Here is a 22924-nt window from a genome sequence, read left to right as displayed (position 1 = left end):
CAAAACACTCGGAAAGATCCGCTACATGATTGTTTGCTTGGATGCTCTTAATTAGCATGTCATCTATGTAAACCTCCATGTTCCGTCCAATTAAGTTTGCAAACATTTTATTCACCAATCGCTGATATGTGGCTCCAGCATTCTTGAGTCCAAAGGGCATTACCTCATAGCAATAGATTCCACGATCAGTGATAAAACTTGATTTTTCTTGATCTTTTGGGGCTAGGCCTATTTGATTGTACCCTTGGTACGCATCAAGGAAACTAAGTAGCTCGCAGCCTGCAGTTGAATCGACCAAAATGTCTATGCGAGGCAACGGGAAAAGATCTTTTGGGCAAGCTTTATTTAAATCGGTATAATCTATGCAAAGACGCCACTTCCCTCTGGGTTTTGGGACCAATACGAAATTTGCCAACCATTCTGGGTATGAAACCGGCCTGATATATTTTGTTGTTAAAAGCTTGTCAACCTCTGCAGCGATATGTCTGTTTTTTTTTCTGGACCGAAAGATCTTTTTTTTTGCTTGACGGGTTTCATTCGTGGGTCCACATTCAGATGATGAAGTGCGAATTCCGGAGGTATACCTGGTAAGGCTTCATCACCCCAAGCAAAGACATCTACATTATGTTGCAAAAAGTTTGTCAAAACTTGTTCCTCTTCTACTGGCAAATCTGATACGATCTTTATGACTTTCTTTGGATCTCCGGGCACTATCTCTATGTATTTGAGTGTGTCTGTGGCCTTTATTCTCTCTTGATCTTGTGATTCTCCCTCGATAAGATGTATTTTGTTTCCATCTTTATCAGAATCAAGCTTTTGCCTCTTTCCTTTCAATGAGTCTTCACAGGGACCTGACTGTCGATGACTTCCCATAGAGTTTCGTAGGATAGATGCATGACATTCCCTTGCAAGCCGACTATCTCCAATCGCTTCTCCAATTCCTTCAGAAGTTGAAATTTCAATTTCATGTGATACGTGGATGCTATTGCTCGAAACAAATTTAAACTTGGACGTCCAAGTATTACATTGTAAGGAGAAGGGGCCTTAACCACTAGGAATTTCACCATTTTGTTGGTTCGCTGGGGATATGATCCTAGAGAGAGTGGTGGTGTGAGTTCGCCCGCTGCTTCAACTATTTCCCTTGAAAACCCGACGAGAGAAGTTTTCACTGGCATCAACTGTGTGTTGCTGATTCCCATTTTTTGGAATGCCCCGTAAAAAATAATATCTGCTGAACTTCCGAAGTCCACTAGTATCTTTTTTACCCAAAAGTTAGCAATGGATGCGGAAATTATGAGGGCATCGTTGTGTTCATCTCGAAAAGTTTCCAAGTCTGCATTTCCAAATGACACCTCTTCACTTGGTCTTGAAATCTCATGTACTGTTTGGGTGGAGACTTGACGTGAGGATGAATAATCTCCCTTGACTGCACGCGCAAGGTTTTCCCGTGCACGGTTTGTATCACCGCAAGCTGGCCCTCCGGTTATGACAGATATTGTGCCTCCCGTATGCATATTCATTTCCCTCTGGTCAGGTTTTTTGCTTGTGTCACATCGCTCTTTTTGTTGTTCACGTTGACGATGGTCATCATGATGTTTGTTATCTCGCTGTTGATTACGAGACTTATCCACATAATCACCCAAGTATCCTCGTTTGATTAACTTTTCTATCTCAGCACGGAGACTGAAACAATATTCAGTGGTATGCCCTTTATCCTTATGGAAACGGCAATACTTTTCCGATCGTTGTCGCTTAGGGCTCTCCTTCATCGGGCGAGGAGGTTGCAATAACCCCTGTTATTCAGCCACTATCATTACGTCTACCAGACGTGCAGTCAGGGGGGTGAATTGCATTCGGGGACTCTGAGTCGTTCGTCTGTCTTCTTTTCTCTTACTTTCTGGTTTCTCTTCCTCCCGTCTTCTCTTCCCCAGGTATCTTGGCTCTATAGACTCTTCTATGCGGATATATTTTTTTGCCCTTTCCAGTAACTCTTCTAGGGTGGTTGGGGGCTACCCTGCTATCGACTCTTTGAATTTTCTATGTCGGAGGTTCTGTTGCATTATCTCTGCTAGCAAGTCATGGTTAACATGAGGAACTTCATGGACGGCTTGCGTAAAACGTTGTACATAGTCCCGTAAGCCTTCCCCTTCCTTTTGAATGATTGTAAACAGATATGCTGCGGTTTTCGGATACTTTTTGTTGATCGAAAATTGATGGAGAAAACGCTGAGTTAACTATTCCAAGTTTTCAATGGTTTCGGAAGGTAGTTTGTTAAACCAAGAAAGTGCGCGCCCTGACAGAGTGGTTCGGAATATCTTGCAGTAAGCAGCATCACTTATGTCATATAAATCCGCTTTCGCATAAAATTTGTCGAGGTGATCTTGTGGATCACCTGTTCCCTCATATTCCGGAAGATTGGCGATTTTCATTCCCTTGGGCAATGATTCAGCTAGGATAGCTGTAGTGAATGGGCTGCGTCTGGCAGGTAAAATTGCCAAGGATTTTTTTTCTTCATTCAATGGGGTGCTCTGAGCTTGACTCTGGGCTGCATCCTCTCTATGTGTTGTCTTCTTCTTGGAATTAAGTGGTGGAGTTTTTGCTTCATTCGCTGTTCTCTTTTGTGCGTCCTCTTTCGGGTCAGCGGTGGATAAATTATTTTCGTTGACTATCTTGTCGACCTTCTTATTTTGTTGGGACTCCAAGAATCTTGCTAACGCTTCACTCGCAGCGCGAGCGACGGTCTCCTCTAACATGGTTCTCAATTCTGCCTGTGTAATCTGCATTGTCGGTTGATGTGGTAGTCCATCGCTTTCAGTATCTTGGGAGGTATGCGATTGATTATCCATTCTCAATGACGAGGTAAACACTTTCCCACAGACGGCGCCAAGCTGATGTAGCCAAAAAATACAAGTATTGGTACGTAAGGTCTTTAGGCTGAACCTTGCGACGTAGAGCACTCACATAGCATAAGGTGAACCTTGCAGCGTAAGGTAAACATGTAGCGTAAGGTGAACCTTGCGCCGTAAGGTAAACACGTAGCGTAAGGTGAACCTTGTAGAGTAAACTGAAACTTTGTGGATCGTCACTTGCGTCACAAACAAATGTCAGAGGCGCCGGGTGGTTTCCCGGCGTAGGCACTCCGACGCTCAAGTCAGCCAAGAGCACAATGATAATCTCCCAAAATAAGAAAACTCAAGTTGGAGAGAAAAATGAGAATGTACCTTGAATATGGAGATGCTCATCTATTTATAGAGTTTTTAGGAGTGTTTAATGGGCTTGGGCCTTGGGCCATAAAATTGGGCTTAGACTTAATCAATACTAATTAATTAATATATTAGTATCCATCAATATATATATCAAATTAGGTCATCTTCAACTATAAAATCTATTTTGGTGTAAATTTTGCGCCAAAATAGTATAATTTATGCACAAAATACAACATCAATTTCTAATCTATTTGCTTCAAATCTTACACCAAAAGGAATATTCTCGAAATATTCTTTTTTATTTCACTTACATTATTTCTTAATATTTATTTAATACCTATTTATAAATTTAATAATATAATTATGAATAGTTTTTATATGATATAAATAATATTATATTATTAATACATGTAATTATAATAATATTTAAATTATTAATGTAATTATTATATATTAATAAATTTATTTAATGAAAATTAATAAACACATATTATTAAATTAAAATTGGTAAATAATTAAACATTAAAATTAAAATAAAGAATTAGACATCTAATTATAATTAAATTGAGGATTTGAATATTTAATTATTTAAATTAAACAAATAAATAGACATTATCTACCCAAATTAAAATATTTATCAATTAATTATTATTTTATAACAACTAAATACAAAATAACATAATTAAATTTTTTTTAAAAAAGGGTAAAGTTTTGCACCAAATTTGGCGCATGAGTTCAAATTTGGTGCAAAACCAGGGTGCCCACCAAAGGTCCAAAATAGTGCACTCGTTGGAGATAAAAACCTTGCACAAAATTACATTTTACGTTATTTTGGTGCAAGGTTGAAGAAGCTCTTGGGGATAGTAATAAATCCGGATTTTATGCATTCGTCTTCATCTTCATTTATTATATCCATCTCGTCAGATTTTCAATTTTCATCTTCATCTCATCTCCATTCTCATGCAAGTCGGAGAATTGAATATTCATACCTTACCCAAATATCATAGTATTACCCACAATTGTATTTTTTTTCAAATTTAAAATATTTCGATAAAACCATGCTTATTTAGCAAATTTTTAATTAACAACTAGTAAAAATGCACACATCTTGCGTGTGTAAAATATATGTTTTTTTATATGTATTTTTTTTAAAAGCAAAACATGGAGTGCGTGAGAGGTTTAGTGAGATAATGGATATGAGGGATAATTATGGAATAATGTATTTTGGCGTCCTCTAAAATAGTTAGCATAATATGTTCATCTTTTATATAATAGATAAATAGATAGAATAGGTAAGATAAGATAAAAATATAATAAATTAAACATAATATAAAAAATAATAAAATATTATAAATAATTTATTCAAATATCATTATCCTAAAAAACACATAGTTTTTTTATACTCACAATTTTCTTCATTTTCCAACCACCACCATCCAATAAATGTATATGCACATATATGTGTGTATGTATATATATATATATATATATATAGAATTTTGTTATGCTGTCCACCAACCATATCCAACTCCGTTCCCACCATGTACAAGTCAACTCACCTATTGTACTGGTCAACTTACCTATTGTACTTAGTGGGCATATAGTTGGCCATGATTGGTGGGCAGCATAACAAAATTATATATATATATATATATATATATATATATATATATATTCTGTGCCCATCATGTACTAGTCAATGGTGTATTGTACTGGTCAACTCATCTGTTGTACATGGTGGACACATAGTTGAGCATGGTTGGTGGACAGCATAATAAAAATCTATATTATATATATAATCGGATATTCGGGCCGGATATATGTAGAGTGTTACTACATTGCTTCAATCCCCAAACCCAAAAATACTCCTATCCAATTACACATTTATTTAATATGCCCAAAAAATCTCTCCATATCCATTTTCATTCAGGTCAAATATCGAATTCTCCATCATGATTGGATGAATTTCTCATCCCTATATCCAATCCAGTACTTGCTCTATGCCTCATACACATACAAAACCAATTAAAGGAACAAAATAAGCATGATAATGGGGTCAGAGTGGATTAAGGAAAATAAATAGGACAATATTTTCCTAAACAACATGATATCACAAGTGACTTGGTTTGTATTATTAATAGTTTCTTAATATTACTTTATCAAACTCCAAAAAACCGAGTAATATATTTGTTTCCCACAAAATAACTGGTGCTTTGTTTCGATACTATTTTTATTAGCATATTTAATTTCTAACCGTTTCCAAGAACCATTGTGTTAGTAGCAACATGTTAAAAACCCAATTGCTATTCACTGGGTTCTCGTGCACCTGTAAAGTCCCGATGTAACTCAAAAAACGATACAGTGCATTAAAAAAACAGAGAATTTATAAAACTATAACATGAGTATTATTGGGTAAACGAGGTCTATAATACATAAACATAATTAGGCGTGCGATATAACAAAATTCTCTGTACATATGTTCTAAAAAGTAAAATAAAAGAGACTGAACTTCTAACTTAACTGATCTCAACTTTTTCGAGTTCGAGTTCTCTCATTTTTTTTATAATAAAAAAGTAAAATAAAAAGCAATATATATAGTATGATCTCAATAAATTTTTATATATTTATATGTATATATTGATGTTTTATGAGATATTACAAATATAAATATTTTCAAAAAAAACCATCCAAAATATAAATAAATTACGTCAAATTTTTTAGGAAAAACATATTTATTTTTAAAAAAATTACCTGCCTAATGAAAAACAAAAGAATATAAGAAGGGGAATATAAACTTTTTTTATATAAAAATGATTATTGGTTGCTTTTGTCTATATTAAATAAAAACCCATAGGAAAAAAAATATAATTAATTAATTAAAAAGAATAATAAAAGCTAACTTTTTATAACCAAGATTTGATACATTTAATTAATCCAAGTCTCCTCCAATCAGATTTCTCCACCCAGAAAGAATAATTCACCCAAGCACCCTGTCCACGCCGATATATACACAATACATACAAGCCCCATGGCTGCAGTCTCAGCAGCCCCACTCGCCGCCATTAACGGAGCTGCGAAAATGGCTTCAACCTCACTGGCGTATTTGGAGAGCAGCGGGGTCAAGGAGACGAAGGCCCTGATTTCTGAGCTGTGCCGCCAGTTCTACCACCTGGGTTGGGTTTCCGGCACCGGCGGCAGCATCGCTGTTAAAGTCCACGACGATTCCATTCCCAGGAAACAGCAACTTATCGTCATGTCTCCTTCAGGTACAGCTGCATCCTGTGTGTACCCACATCTTTTCTTCGTTATTTCGCAGCTCAATTTGGTGTAGTTTTTTGGCTGGATTTTTTTTTTTTTGGTTCCAGTGGGATTCTGATAGGGTGAATGTTGGGTGTTTTGTAGGGGTGCAGAAAGAAAGAATGGAAGACGATGATATGTATGTGTTGTCTTCGAGTGGGTCGGTGCTGTCTGAACCATTGACAAAGCCTTGGCCTTACAAGCCTCCCAAATGCTCTGACAGCAGTCCCGTGTTTTTGAAGGTATGCTGTTTGTGAAAATTCGTGGACGTAATCTAGTTCTTATATTATTGGTGCTAGGGGCACATATCGAACTGGATCAGGAGTGGTTTTCATTTTTTCATTCCTCTTATCTTGATTCACATGTTTGTACTTGCTCTCATATAAAAATTGAGAGACTAGAAGGATGCTTATGCCATTATAGATGAATTTATTTTGCTAAAATTGTCTGAAATGAGTTCATAAGAAGTCTTCGATTAATGTTTTTGAAATAGTCTTTTGCGGTGGTCTTAATTTTCTGAGCTAACGGTGTCACTTGTGCTCTGAATATTGTTGAGAGAGAATCAGGGCTTCATTACTATGTGAATTGACATATAAGTAGGTGTGAATTTCGATCTCCATATTGAGTTTCTCTCTCGTGTCTGGGTATACCTGATGTAAAATAAGAGCCATACTCTCAAATTCCTTTCTCTGAAGGCCTCTGATTGATCTGCCTATTTTTTTTGGGAGGAACATTATGATATAACACTAGTGTATTTTTGTAGGCACATGAAATGCGTAATGCTGGTGCTGTTATCCACAGTCATGGGATGGAGTCTTGCCTTGTAACGATGATCAATCCTTTGTCAAAAGAATTTCGGGTATATATATTGAATTCTGTCGATTTTTTTATAAATAAATTCCAATGATTTTTATCACCTTGTGGTGGCTTTTGTCAATTTACAGATTACTCATATGGAAATGATAAAGGGAATTCAAGGTCATGGTTACTATGATGAACTTGTTGTTCCAATTATTGAGAATGCTGCCCATGAAAGAGAACTTACAGATTCTCTTGCTGAAGCAGTAAGGTTTTCTTCCTGAATCTTTCCCACGCCACTGAACTTGATTGCTTTCATGATAGTGTATATGGTGTGTAAATCATCACACAACTGCATGGATGTCTGAAGAACAAAGCATAATAGAGTATCCACTTTTAACACTATCACACCATGCACAATGGTTCAGTGCCTTAATGCAATCTACTTCTTTACATATGTGAAAATAAGTATGCTAAGTGCTAACTAACATTGGGTAGACATTAATAGTCAAAGCTTGTCTCTCTAGATAGTTTTGATAGTTATTGGATGACAATAGTCTATCAGTGCACATTTTAAACCATATTATCCAATGTAAGAGATGTGAATCATGTGGTGCACTGTAATTATCGGAACCCACAATGGAAGAAATGGATTGCTGTCTGTGATTTTTTTTAATCAGTATACTCTCATAATTTGCAGAATAGGCTCTCAATCGGTTGAACAGCCGAGCTTGAACACGTGGCTAATGAGCAGATTTTTTTTAACTTTACTTAGTTCTTCCAACCTAGGAGTCGGGTGAGACATAGTATCTGATTAGAAGATATAGTTATGAAAAAAACTGAAATCCTTTTACAACAGGAAAACTGTAATACCACATTACCTTCTTAAATCTTAAAATTTTGAACATAAAGTTTTCTAAGTCTTGTTCTATTTTTGGTGTCACTTCCTGAGCTTTTACTTAATTGTGACCTCAGTACCTCACAAGTGCTTATCTGAAACACTCATTTTATGTTGGATTTGCCACCTTAGTAATCAGAAGTATCAAACAACAATAATTTGATTTGAAAATAAACATACATAATATAGTTGTTTGATACTTGTGAATTGTGATTACTAAGAAAAGGAACACACATGATATAGTTTTTCAGGAAACATAATCTGAAATAGATCAGAAAATTTTGAGTAAGTTTTGAATGAAAGCATGAGTTAATCCAAATGAGGACAGAGCAGAGCACATACGATGCCAACTACGGCTCATACAATGCCAAATTGAATACTTTACTTATCTTAAAAGTGATTGAATCGTGAGTACCCGTCTAAGTTTATACTCATTTGGGATTTGGGTGTACACAAAGGCGAATGTCGACTCTCTCTCCATGGATTATAACACTGCCTATGTGTCACATATAACTGAATTAACGATGCCCTATTGGATCCAAAATAGGCATCAATTCGCAATTGGGACTGAGAATCTCTTTAATCACACGATTAACATACCATATCGTAGTACTACACCTGTTTCTGTAATCACAAAAATAGACCAAAAGAACTCAAAATATGCTTGCATTTATAACTAGAAAGTTTCTCTGCTGTAACCAAGCTTTCATGGTTGTCCATAAAAAAACACATTTTTATTTTTTACTGCCCCAACTCGTAATTATCTATGTATAAATATTTTGTGAAAATGGAACCCAATTTATTACAAGTGCACACCCTTTGACTTATTGTTGTTGAACTAAAAGGTTCTTCATTTCTCTGCTGGATACCAAAGTCATAGCACTCTGTTCATCCTAGCTTACGAACATCTTATTAGTGAATTATATGGTTGATATTATTTTTTAGTTCAACTTAAGATCCTTATTTATAGATGCATAGGCATCACCCAGTACCAATTTGGAATAGAAGTTTACCTTATATAGCCATATATCGATCATAGTCAAATCTCCATTTAGTGGGTGTACTGAAGTAGTCTGGTAATTGTTTAAAATTATTGTGAAAGAAGGGGTCAATGACCATATATAAATCAAAGCAAATATTTAAGCTTTGTTTGTTTTGTTGATGTACTGTGTTATGTCTAATTTGCAAAATTTAAAGAACTCGAGTATTTAAATGTAATGATATTGAAAGAAATGAAAATGATTGTGATCGAGCAAACATTTTTCCCAATGCATCAGTAGTTGGTCTGAATAAAGTCGTGACAAGTGTCAACACATGGTGAAGTAGCATTCTTGTGCAAACCTTGAACAGGCTTCCTTGTTTTGCAGATCAAAGCATATCCAAAAACCACTGCTGTGCTTGTTCGGAACCATGGAATATACGTATGGGGTGATTCTTGGATTAGCGCTAAAACACAGGTGAGTGTTGAATAGAGTAAACATGGTGCATAGAATAATGAAAGCTATTCCATGTATTATGTGGAATAATACATGACATATGGGTATTGACTGGCAATTGGTCATTCTATGTTCTCACATCTCTCAAGAAGAGAAGGTTTTGCTCGTGTCTTTCTGTTTCTAGTTGGTTTTTCTTTTGTTTCACTACACTCTGTGATTAGCAATCATAATTCTTTTCATGATTTAACTACTGATATTTTTATCTGTTGTTTTACCATACTCTGTGATTAGCGATCATAATTCTTTCATGATTTGACTATTCATTTTTAAAACTAATATCATGAAAGTTATTTTGTCTGCCTTGTCTGAATTGACTGCTTAATCTTCCAGGCTGAAAGCTACCATTACCTCTTTGATGCTGCCATTAAACTCCATCAATTAGGACTGGATTGGTCTACTCCATCTCATGGCCCAATTCACCGTTTGAATGGAGTTGTGGGAAGCCATCTTAATGCAAAAATATCTGCAAAGGCTGGCACCCTTTCTTTAAATAAAGGGATTGAGCCGTCAAGAGTAAGTTTCAAGCCATTATTTATTGTGAAAAAGTTTTTCTTTAGCTATGTATATGTTTCAATATCTTAATTCAACATTTTGCAGCGTTGCATTGTACTTGACATAGAAGGAACCACTACTCCCATATCATTCGTCACGGATGTTCTCTTTCCATATGCTCGAGATAATGTGGGGAGGCATTTGGAACTGACATATGACACTGCTGAAACTCAAGATGATATTAAGCTACTACAAGCTCAAGTAAGTCAATTGTTTTGGTAGTCTTTATGTGTAAGCGTATTGAATGGGTTGTGCTTTTGATATCTTACAGTAACAGTTTGCTTTGACTTCCTAGTCAATCAAGAAGAGTAATTCAAAACATTTTGACACAACTCTTTGAACTTAATGGTATGTTTGGTGCATTGCTTGTGCGATTACTTATACTTATAACCGGATTTACATATTGGGAAAATGAAATGAAATTTGATAGAGTCGAGACTATAATAAATTTATGGCTAAAAAAGTAGAATTTACGTGATATGATTGAGATTGAAACAAATATGTGACATGATTTTATTATGTTATCATTGGAAAGATCTCCCCCACCATGTTTGTCCAAGATTTTTTTAATCTATGTAATGAGGTCATGATTGTATTAAAAATTAAAAGAAAATTCACAATAAGCATTTGATCCTCTCGTCATTTCCCATGGCCGTAGATTATATGATATAGAGTCACTCGATTATTGTTGTCTCCTCTCGATTCACTTTATTAAAAACAGAAGAAAGAGAAGAAACACAAGCAAAATAGAAAGATACAAGACAGGTGTGGTAAATATGCTTGAAGGAAACTTTGAAGTTTCATTCACAGCTAGTGATATCAAATGCCAATTCTGTGCCAAACACTTTTTAGGTTGAACAGCCATGGTAACCAGAAATAATTGCATATGCATCTTAAAATCCCAGTCCTTGCGAATGCCTGTTAGTGATTCCTGCCTATACTTTCAGTTCACCCATGACTTTTACCACCGACTGAGCTCGTTCTCAAATATTCATGAAATTCATGTTATAAGTTTTTGCATAATAATGTTATTCCTCGAGAAATTCTTCTTAGTCTGATATGTTGCTTCTTATGGAATTTTTTCGATCAGGTACGTGAAGATCTAGAAAATGGTGTGCTTGGTGCGATTCCCATCCCATCTGATGGCGAGAAAGAGGATGTAATTGGGGCTTTGGTCGCTAATGTTGAGGCCATGATCAAAGCTGACAGGAAAATAACTTCCTTGAAAGAATTACAAGTAAGATAAATATGATCAATTTTTATTTGTGTTTCTCTAAATATTTCAGAAAGAATGATGTTGAGCTTTTTGATATCAATGGTTTCATGTATCCTTGTTAAGGGTCATATATGGCAAACTGGATTTCAAAACAATGAGATAGAGGCAATAGTTTTTGATGATGTACCTGAGGCTCTGGAAAAATGGCATGCTCTTGGAATTAAGGTTATTCTCCTGTCCAACCTGCTTCTAATACCTTGCATTTCTATTTTCATTACAATAGCTGAATGTTGCCTCTTCTGCATAACAAATATATCGAACATCTTTTTTATGGATGTACATAAAATATTGGGAAATAACATCTAGCTCGCCTGAGATATATTCAAGTAACACACAAATTTCTAAGTCAAAATTCATTTGTGGTTTTGCTTCAATACGAGGTTTTAAATTTTATTTAAGATAACTACAAATCTTACATCTAAATTTCTAAATTTTCTCATCACACTTTCCTTTTTTGATGGAAAATTTTGCAAACGAGCTTGAAAATGATCTGAAATTTATTATTACTTTCTTAAATAATTTATCTTGATTTTTTTGTTGAGTTGTTTTTTCTGACGATGCCTATAAAATCTGTTACAACTGGTAAAAATTTGCTTGTAGCTTTGGTCCAAAAATCAGGGTTCCTTGGTCTCATTGGGCCTTGCTTATTATTTATGTTTTCCGTCACCTCAGTCTCAAGAGTTGGGAGGCACCTATTGGCCACTTCATGTCTATTTTTGCGTTCAAATATGTTTGAGAAGTTCATTGTTGAGCTTGATCAACTTCCTAACTACTTCCATAATAGGATGAGTTATTTTATGTGATGATTGTAATTTTTCTCAAGTATATTAAAATTATTGTCATATTGCTGCAAATTTTTCGCAGCTTATTAATCATTGATGTGCATGATATGTTTTAATTGTGACATACACTGTGTGTCTCTGTGTATGCAAGTATATAATGGCTCTATTATCTCTTGCTATGTCCTAATGTTTTTAATGTTATTGAATCGCTTTCCTTGTCAAATTTATGTTCCAGTATTCGTATTTGTGCAACATCGGTTTTGTATTTTGTAATCTCCATCTTTACCGGAATCCTGGAATGAAATTGATGAGTCGTCTGCCATTACTGTTGCTGATCATAAAACTTTATCTTAGTTGAAAGCAGAAATAATAGTGAAAAATTGAGATTTCTTACCCCTGATTTTCCTAATCAAGTTTCTCCCTTGATTAAATGGAACGGAATAAAATAAGTTTGGTTGACCAAGTCCAATGACTGAGTCCATGTAATGTTAGAAGAACTATGACAAAAATCAGAATGAACAGAACAAATTCGCAATTAAAATGATTCAAATAGAATGATTCTTTCTTCCATCAGGTATATATATATTCCAGTGGAAGCAGATTGGCACAAAGGCTCCTGTTTGGTAACACAACTTTTGGTGATCTCAGAAAGTATTTGTCTGGATTTTTCGATACTACAGTGGGGTGAGCTTCGTACTTGCACAAGAATGCTATTTGTGGAAATGTTTGTGTTTCATTTCACTGTTGAAATATCTGCTAATAAAATGAAAATTCTTTTTATTGTTTGCAGTAACAAGAAAGAAACGAAAAGCTACATTGAAATCACTCAATCTTTGGGGGTTGATAATCCATCAGAGATCTTATTCGTTACTGATGTCTATCAAGAAGCTACGGCAGCAAAGGCAGCTGGTACACATTTGTTCTCGATGTATCTTTCCATGACCTTGCATCTTCCCTGAAACTACAAACTTGAAATTTTAATATCCCATACTATATGGGATCATGTGAAAGTTATATGTGAAAGTTGTGAATGATTTTATAAGATTATCCAATATATATTTCTAGCTACTTGGGTTGATAATTCTTATAAATTGAGCGTGGATGCATGATAATTGCTAGCAGAGTTCTTGGTGGACCTGGGATGTGACAGAAATAGGATAACGTTAAAGCTTCAAATAATGTTTCTATGAAGTTCAATTGGAAGTTTGTTTGTTGCTTTGTTTTGTTGTTGCTTTTTGTTTTTTTCATAATTTTGAGTGGATCTTTAATGTCAATCAAGATCTTCAAAGAACTTCATGAACCATATGAATCCAAATTCGAACACTTTTATCACCTAGAAAGATTCAGTCTCAAAATCGCTGTAGTCTCCCTTACGGTCGCCCTCTGTTGTATGTAATCTCAATGGAAAATCGAAAATCTTATAATTTGTATCTAAGATTATCTTTTGATTTACTCGTTTTGCAGGTTTGGAAGTGATAATTTCAATTCGACCCGGAAACGGACCTTTACCGGAGAATCATGGCTTCAAAACCATCCAGTCGTTTTCAGAAATATAAGAGAGTGTAGTGTCATGCAAGTAGACTTGTAACATATCATAATATCAAAATAAAGTTGAGATTCTTCCATAGAGTTTAAAACTTTGTTCCTTGGGATATTCGGTTGCCCCCTTGTTACTTCATGTTATTCTTGTTAATGTGACGAAAATAAAGTGTAGGATTTTCATGAGCGACCACTGTGAGTTTTAGTGTTTCATTTTTGTTTTAAAAATCACTTAAACTCATTGTTCTCTCACGAAAATCTTGCACACAAGGATGCGTGGCATCAAATTCGAGTAGTGAGATACTACTTGTAACTAGTAAAATTTGAGTCGATTAAAAAACTCGAGTTATTCACTAGTAATTTGGTTCATTTACAACCTAATCTCGAGATGGAGCTTGAAATCAAATCGATTTATTATTCAAATTTTCTAATCAATCTCGACTGAGTTATATATTTATTAATATAAATAATATACTACTACTAGTAGCTATTTGATGCATACAAAGTAGAATCAAACGGACTTGAAAAGTTTTGAACCGAGGGATGCTCATATGATTATTTGATCATTTTGGTTTTTTATTTTTATTTTTATTTATTGAATGAAATATCCGCATATTTTCTTATTACAAAACATTGATATCATTGCAACCACAAAAATATTGATCGAATAAAGTGGCCGTTGGTTAACAATCATAAGCTTGCGTTAAACCGCTCGATTCTGCATCCTAGATTCTTTTATTAAAACAATTATTAAAAATTTAAATTTCAAATTAATTAATAATTAATAATCCAAAAAAGTTCAAGAATCAAGGTGTAAGTGGACCCCAATTATGACGACAGCGAAATCGTGTGGTGACATACGACTTATTCTATGCTGCACCGGGTGAATTTCACCTTGTGCAGCATCCACCGTCCAAGTAGCCCGGGCCTCACATCATTATGTGGGGCCTGAGTTCTTTTTCATGGGGCCCAGATCCCATAAACGGCCCAGATTCATCGGGTGAAATTTACCCGATAAATCATAGAACTTCCCGTGACATTATGAGATGCCATCGCCCAGGAGAGCACCTCACAATTATTTATTAGCCAACACGGTATGTAATATTTTTTTAATAATAAAATTGGAGTAGATAATAAAATATTCCACTTACTATATGCTTTCTAATGGTTTTATTTATTTATTTATTTATTTTTCTGTGGTAAGCATATGTGGTAAGCACACAGATTTCCATACTATAGGGATGACAATGGGGCGAGACGAGAACGCAGATGCGTTCTCCATTCCCGTCCTCGAATATAAAACTCGTCCCCATATCTGCCCTATTTTTCGTTATTTTTAATCGGAGATTCCCCATCTCCATACCCGCGGAGACTTAATCCTCATCCACGTTCCCATATCCGAATATATATATATATATATATATATATATATTGTTAGTCAATTTTATTGTAAATACATTAAAAGAATTTGGTATTAAAATTTAACATTAATCACAATATCTTAAATAAGAAATATCTCTATCAATCAAGATTATTTTTTAAGTGAATTAAATTATTCTTTTAAAATATAATATTATATATCAAAATTTTAGTAAAAATATATTTTTTCTCCAAAATTTTTCAAATACATAATAAATATACATGATTAATCTTAATAGTTTATTTATGTTACATAATCAAATAATATTTTTATATTATAAAAATTATGTTATCGTAAGTGTATGCATTATATATAATGCATAAAAATAATACATACTAGTAAATACTATTATTTTTAATATTTAGTATAATTTTTATATATTATTCAAAGATTTAATAAAATTTCATAAATAAAAAAAAATTAAACTTCAATATTATCATCACCATCATCATCGAGACGGGTTCGGGGATGGAGATAGCATCTCCATAAAAATCCCCGAACCCAAACCCATACCCGAAAAGCTCTCTCATACCCGTCCCATTTCGAGTTTTTCTCGTGGGAAAATTGTCATCCCTACCAATTAAAGCATAATCTTATTCTATTCTATTCGTAGTAACGTGAAAATATAGTCGATGACATACGTTCTCAGCGTTGTTTCAACAGAGACAATTATCACAATTCCAACAATAATTTATCAAAGTGTCACTGAGTCAAAATGAATTAATATGAAGTTTCCCATAAGATGATACCATGAATCTATATTTGAGAAACGGATCGACCTAATTCATATTTGAAATTATAAAAAAATAATATTTTTTCATGACTCAGATCGAATAATTAAGAGATTCACTCTCAGAAAATTATTACAGTGAACCGGTCTCATAGGCATGAGCAGACCCATATATACAGGGTCTAGGTTAGGGGTGCAAACGAGCCGAGCTACTCGCGAGTAACTCGTGAGTAGCTCGGTCAAAGCTCGACTCGAGCTCGAGCTTTAAATACGCGAGCTACTCGATAACACATAAATATATATAATATAATATAAATATATAAATATAATATATAAATATAATATAATATTTATTTATTTATTAATATATCTTTAATTCATATATATATATATATATATATATAAAATTTTCGAGCTCGAGTACTCGAATTATATACGAGTTCGAGCTCGAGCACGGAATTTACTACTCGATCGAGCTCGAGCTCGAGTAGTTAAATATGAGTCGAGCTCGAGTAGTGTGCTACTCGACTCGGCTCGGCTCGGCTCGATTACACCCCTAATCTAGGAGACATGCGACTTCTCAATTTTTATATATATAAAATAATAATTATAATATTTTTATTATTTATTTAATAAAATAAAAGATTATAAATGTCAATTGTAAGTCACATTGGTGATATATATTGAAAATATTATATTTAACAACTTATCAAATAATTGATTTTATCATTAATTATTGCTGATTTTTCACTTTTCTACTGATCTTTTAGTTGATATAAATTATACTTTTGTTGATTTTATATGAATTGTGTCGAGTGACGGCGCCAGATTTTTTTTTATTCGCACTAGAATTTTCTAAAACTTATAATTTTATTTTATGGGTTGAACTTTATTGTTTTAGTCTTAAAATTGGATCATTAGGATTTTAGCAAATTGAACTAAATTGAATGTATAAAAAAACAGGATCACCCGGGCTCCGCCTTTGATCATGTCCTCCTAAACATAATTTCTAGGTCCGCCCTTGGTCACATGAGTATTTATAATTAATGTTGAAGTAAATACTTTAGAGTTTAGAATATAAATTATATATATATAAACCCTAAATATATATGTTTAAATATGTTTATTAATATTCCAACTTAATTATGATCATCTCCTGTCAGAATATTGCATCTATGAACGGAATTCACATGCATGGTTGAATCAGGAATTGTATGAGGGGATGGATACAGGACTACTTAGATTTTGGAATATGTCAAAATATGATTGAAAATTCAATAGAATAAAGGTTAAAATTTACAACACGACACCAATTATATTTTAATATATAAAAGTAAAACTGTTGGCTAAAGTCTAAACCCGAAACTGGTTAATTCCAATTCAAAAAATGGAATTTGGGAGCTTAATATGATTAATTATTAAATTTATGATTGCGATCATGAGTTAATTTTAAGCTAACATAAAAATTTAGCAAAATTTATATTCATCATGCAATTGCTAGTGATATTAATATTTTTTTCGTAGTTATATTAAATAAATCGCCTCTCACGTGAGAATATACATCATATATACTATATAACTTCATATTGACTTAAAAGTATATACGGCGTAAAAATCATCAAACACTCAAGAAATTTGATTTTCCATGATTTGGAATGCAAAATTAATCATGAGTTGATCTAGTTCTATGTCTCATCGATCAAGCAAAGAGAGTTAATTAATTGGTTGTTCCCCTATAAATTTTTTAATTAATTTCTCATGTATTATTAGTGTTCGAATTATGAAGCACATGCATGTACATACGTACGTAGATCACTCAACTACTAATTTTTTTGATAATCTATTCATAAATACATGATCTACAAAAAAATATTTACGTCGCCATCCTCGCCCTCGTTCTCGTTCTCGTTCTCGTCCTCGTCCTCGTCGAAACAAAGACTGAGCTCATCATGAGACTCAACGTGACAATGTGCTGCCGACAGTGCTATTTCTTCGCATCTCTCGGCAGAAAATGGGATCATTTCCATGTGTTATGTGCACATACGGAAACCTATGGGAAGAAGAAATTAGTGTTTTTGGTCAGTGTAATGCGCTGCTTATATTCCATTTTCGAATTGTTTATTTCATTAATTATGTTTTTTTTAAAAAATTTTTGAAGTCAATGCCAAAAATATATTAATTATTCCCACTATTAATTGAGCTATTCATTTATTAGGCAATAATCAAATTCTATTCATGGCAGAGGGAGGTGGTCAACGGTAAACCCTTCTCTAAAAGTCAGATTAATATATGTGGGAAAATTCTAAGCTTATTAATTCATCATAATTATCATGCATGCGTTGGATTTTATTTTTCAACCCATCTTAAGTTGCAAAATAATGCAAAAGTTGACAAAAAATAATAATAATTCCTAATAGATAGGGAAAGAAGAGGTATGAACTTAATCCCAAATAACAGCGAAATTAAAACCTCACCTCATATAACTAAAAAATAATAAATGAATGTCATTATTTAAATTGAATAATTAAATATTTATTTTTCACAAAAAATCATACGAGATCATACCACAAATCAATTTTGTGAGATACATATTCAACCAAATCCAACAATTAAAATATATAAAAAAATTAATCTTAGAGTAATATTCACGAATTAAGTTTGTGGTTTGCTTCTATTTTTGATTCAGATCATCCAAATTAAATAAAAGTACTTTAAGTACATGCATGCCAAATTATTTTGTGATTTGAAAAGAAATAAGAAAAAAAATTCAAAAGCATCATATTTATGTATAGTGATTAAATTTTAAATGTTCTAAAATTGCTAGATTTTTCATTACACTTTATATATCTACCCACTTTATCATTATTTAAAACCGAAATATTGGAAATTAAATACGTACGAAAAACATAACATGAAGTTTCAGCAAGTTCATGTGATCGAAGCCCACAAAATCATTAATCTAATTTGTAATTATAACATTTCCATTTAGTATTTTAAAATATAGAACATATATAATATGATGAATTTTCATTAATAAATATGAAGACATATGAATTTAGGGCTTTTGTCGATTAGCTTGAGCTTGAATCAAAGATCTCGAGCCCTGTGATATAATTTTTTCGGAATCCTTGGGGTGTTTGAGGTTCCATCCAAAATAGAATTTATTTTTAAAGTACTCCTTCATTTTTGTATTTTGTATTTAAATTTGATTTAGACTGATAATGAATGTCAAATCGTTGCGTCACGTCACTATATATATTTTCAAGTAATGAAGAGTTTTATTGGAAATAAAATAAATAATTTTTTTTAATAATCGGTACCTGAGGAAAAGTAGACTAGTTTTTTTTTCGATTTGGTTTATATATGCAATAAAAAATAATAATATTATTAACATAAAAATCCTCTATAGTCATTTAATATCATTAATTAATACGTATATTATATATATATATCATTGTTTACCAAAAACTCACAAAAATATATTACGAAATCATAAATAAAAAAGACATATGGTAGACTAAGGTGATTTTTATCATACAATTAATAATTGAAATTTCATTAAAAAAATCCATAAAAATTATTGAGAAGGACCAAATTAAATCGGATCGTTATTTGAACGAAAATCTACATTCATCGTCATTTAATAAAGAATGATATGTATCTTATAATAATCACGTTTTGGTTTAACTTCCTGAAATTCCAAAAATATCCCTACTCTATTTTTTTTACTGTAACTTTAATGATTCATCTTTTCCAATAACATCTGCTTAAGAAGCTGCCCTCATATTTTATAATCGCTGAACATTTTTTTTTACATTAATTTTTTCTTCGTGTCGTTAATGTTCAGACAAATCCTGCAAACCCAATTTTTTTTTTAAAAACAGAGATATGTAATAATCGATTATCACATAATTTTATATTTTAATCATTTAAATTTTGTGTTGCATATACTCAGAAAAATGTCTTCACCTTGTTCAATGAAATTTTCAAAAATAACACCCATGGTACTGAGCATGAAATATTGTAAATTCTACTGCGGTTCTCACGTCATAAAATATATATATATATATTGTAAATTGAAAAAAGAAAGAAAGAAAAAGCTCATGAGTTTAATTCACTTGAAAACATCGTGCATATGATCGCTTGTATAATATAAAACGTCAGCAAAGAATCTAACAGTACGTTCACAGATCAAGGCATGCATGCACCGCTAATTTAATTAATTAATTAAGAAGACAAACATGCAAATTCAACTAAGCAAGTGGCCCTTAATTAATGTTATTGCTGTCTTATAAGTTTCAAATTTTATTTCACCTCCCCGAAAATAATTAGCTTAATATATATTTTATGGAACTTTTTGAAATTCTTTAATTCGTTTTCATTTTAATTTTTGAGAAAATGTGCATTCTAGGATTACCTAAAACTGAAATGAATATTTAGTGATTTATTCAGAAAGACCGATTTATTGAAAATTTTAAATTAGTATATAAATTGTTAGGTCAATGGAATCCGGATATCTCTACAATGGTGTGATATTGTCCACTTTGGGCATAAGCCCTCATGGTTTTGATTTTGAGAACCCACCCAAAAGGTCTCGTACTAATAGAGATATCATTCCATATATTAATCCATGATCTTTCCTTTAATTTTTTCAAATGTGAGACTTTGGTTGATCATTCCTAACAATCATCCCCTCAAACGAAGTCCCACCAGGCCTCCCTTCAATCTGTCACTCCAATCAAGCCTACTCACCTTCAATGCATTGTGACACACAAACATATAATTATATAATGCGTTGTGGCACATAAACATATAATTATATAGGTAGTGTTTATGAGAGCTTCTTAGAAACACTTCTCAGCTTTTTCTTAACAAAATTTTAAGATTTTGTGAAATTTTGTTAATGAAAAACTGAGAAATGCTTCCTAGAAGCCTTCTGAAACACGTCTACCATAGTAGGAAACTTTTACATAAAAGTAAAAAAATTAACATAATTGAGAGATATGAAAATGAGTGGTATCCTTTCATTCTCCTAGAATATGGAAAATGATACATGATCCAATAATTATATATATATATATATATAAATTTTTAGCTGCTCAACCATGTTTTCCTACTTGGTCCGCGACCACTAAAACCCGGTAATGGGTTTTAGTGATGCAAAAAAAACAAAAAAAAAAACCCACAAAAACCCACTATCGGATTTTAGTGGTCGCTAACCAAGTGAGAAAACATGATTGGACAGCTGAGCATTCCTCTATATATATATTCTTACATTTCCCCGGCGCCCTTTTGAAATAATATTCTAATAATTTTAAACATAAAAATATAATTAACTATTTTCATGTGATGGGAGCATTAATTTCATGCACTTTTGTCCATACCTTGTATCTTAATTTAAATAAAATATAATATCCGAGAAACAAGTGCTAATATTTTATGCGGTACATGCATTGAATTAATATATATAGGTGAACCTTTATTATAATTAATTAATATTTATTTAAAAACGTAGATGTGAAATATCTAAAAATTTTGAAATTTAATTTGTCTAAAATATACATTTTCTTGTCACAATACCCAAAGTTTATTTAAACCCACCAGCCATCTTCCCTTCATTTACACTCAAAGACAAACTCCACAATCGATAAGAAAGAATGGCCAAAACCACAAGATCCAAACCCTTAGTAGTCATTCTTTCCCTATTCATCTTCTTGATACTAAACCTCCATTTTCAAAATGCATCATCTTTAGAAGATGAAGAAAACGACGACGTCGAAGAATACGTGCTCGACTCGCCTCTCGGGGGCAACCGATTAAGTACGAGGAGTAGATTCTTGGTTGCCACAAGCAACAAGGTCTTGAAGAAAGGCGCGAGCTGTGACGCGAAAAATAACCCTAATGTGTGTAACGGGGTGTCCGCGAATAAAGGGACCGGCCTTCTTTATTGCTGCAAGAAACATTGCCGGGACGTGCTCAGTGATTGGAATAACTGCGGGGCGTGTGGCCGGAGATGCCAGCAGTGGGAGCGGTGCTGCGGCGGCGTTTGTACCAACGTGAGGACGAGCACGGACAATTGCGGGAAATGCAACCGGAAGTGCGGTGGGGTTACATGTGACTTTGGTGTGTGCGGGTATGCATGAAGCAAGCTAGAGCAATATTGGGGAGAAACCCTATGCGACGAGTTTTTTTTGTCTTTCTTACAATATACATTCACATCCTCATTGAATTTCTAGGATCTAAATATATACCAAATATACTATTTTAAAATGATTTTTCAGTCTCATGATAGTAACACAAATAAGTTTAGGTTACGTTTGGATCGATGGATTTGAAGTTATGTCTCAAATTCATCTCAATATTTATTGAATCTAAATCCTTCTATCCAAACATGATCTTGATATTTGCGCATCAAAGACTCAAAGAACTTTTGTTATGTATCTCAAATGAGAGACTGAAATATCATTTGAAATAAAATATGTAAATGGATCCATGTTGTTATATATTGTAAACTTTTATGTTCTGAATTTTCATGCATGTTAAAAGTGTATTGAAGGTACTTAAATATCTTGTTTTACATGTAAATGGTTTGCTATATGCTTTGTCAAGTGAAAATATCATATTTGGAACCATTTCCATTTTTCCTTAATTTCATCAAAACAATCTTTACCAAAAGAGTGTGCGCGCGCATATTATAAGTAGATTGCGTTTGCATGATTTACTAATGAAATCTTGGAGTTGGGGATCTGGATTATGTAATTAGAATATTTTTTTTGAAACTTTAATTAGATTATTGGTATACAAAATTATTTATTAGTAATGAAAACGATTGACTTTTAGTGGTTCCCATTAGAGCCGTCTTCAGAATATTAGAGGCCCTAGGTAAATATTCAGGAGAGAGAGCTATATAATATTTTTTTAATTAAATAT

At 33.1% G+C, this 22924-nt stretch overlaps 2 protein-coding genes across 2 annotated transcripts; both read left to right on the top strand.

Moving 5' to 3' along the window:
- The first annotated feature begins 6150 nt into the window (after positions 1 to 6150).
- On the top strand, positions 6151 to 14034 carry LOC140881982 (probable bifunctional methylthioribulose-1-phosphate dehydratase/enolase-phosphatase E1 1). Its single transcript, XM_073287684.1, has 12 exons — positions 6151 to 6472; positions 6609 to 6745; positions 7267 to 7362; positions 7448 to 7567; positions 9567 to 9656; positions 10026 to 10208; positions 10293 to 10448; positions 11338 to 11484; positions 11587 to 11688; positions 12880 to 12989; positions 13096 to 13214; positions 13770 to 14034. Exons 1-12 carry the CDS (start codon positions 6235 to 6237, stop codon positions 13859 to 13861), a joined length of 1590 nt encoding a protein of 529 aa, XP_073143785.1. The 5' UTR covers positions 6151 to 6234; the 3' UTR covers positions 13862 to 14034.
- A 7599-nt stretch (positions 14035 to 21633) lies between these two features.
- LOC140885052 (protein GRIM REAPER) lies at positions 21634 to 22508 on the top strand. Its single transcript, XM_073291967.1, has one exon. The coding sequence runs from the start codon at positions 21652 to 21654 to the stop codon at positions 22135 to 22137; it is 486 nt and encodes a 161-aa protein (XP_073148068.1). The 5' UTR covers positions 21634 to 21651; the 3' UTR covers positions 22138 to 22508.
- Positions 22509 to 22924: the final 416 nt, after the last annotated feature.

Source organism: Henckelia pumila, chromosome 2 (genome assembly GCF_033568475.1).
Source record: "Henckelia pumila isolate YLH828 chromosome 2, ASM3356847v2, whole genome shotgun sequence".
NCBI lineage: Eukaryota > Viridiplantae > Streptophyta > Magnoliopsida > Lamiales > Gesneriaceae > Henckelia > Henckelia pumila.
The sequence above is the reverse complement of the archived record's forward strand: the minus strand, read 5'-3'. Positions and strand labels throughout refer to the sequence as shown.

Excerpts from the sequence above, each read along its gene's own strand:
- LOC140881982 (XM_073287684.1), top strand. The coding sequence starts at position 6,235 with ATGGCTGCAGTCTCAGCAGCCCCACTCGCCGCCATTAACGGAGCTGCG. Across the intron at positions 7,568-9,566 it reads CAGATTCTCTTGCTGAAGCA|ATCAAAGCATATCCAAAAAC; the intron begins GTAAGGTTTTCT and ends CTTGTTTTGCAG. Across the intron at positions 10,449-11,337 it reads TTAAGCTACTACAAGCTCAA|GTACGTGAAGATCTAGAAAA; the intron begins GTAAGTCAATTG and ends TTTTTCGATCAG.
- LOC140885052 (XM_073291967.1), top strand. The coding sequence starts at position 21,652 with ATGGCCAAAACCACAAGATCCAAACCCTTAGTAGTCATTCTTTCCCTA.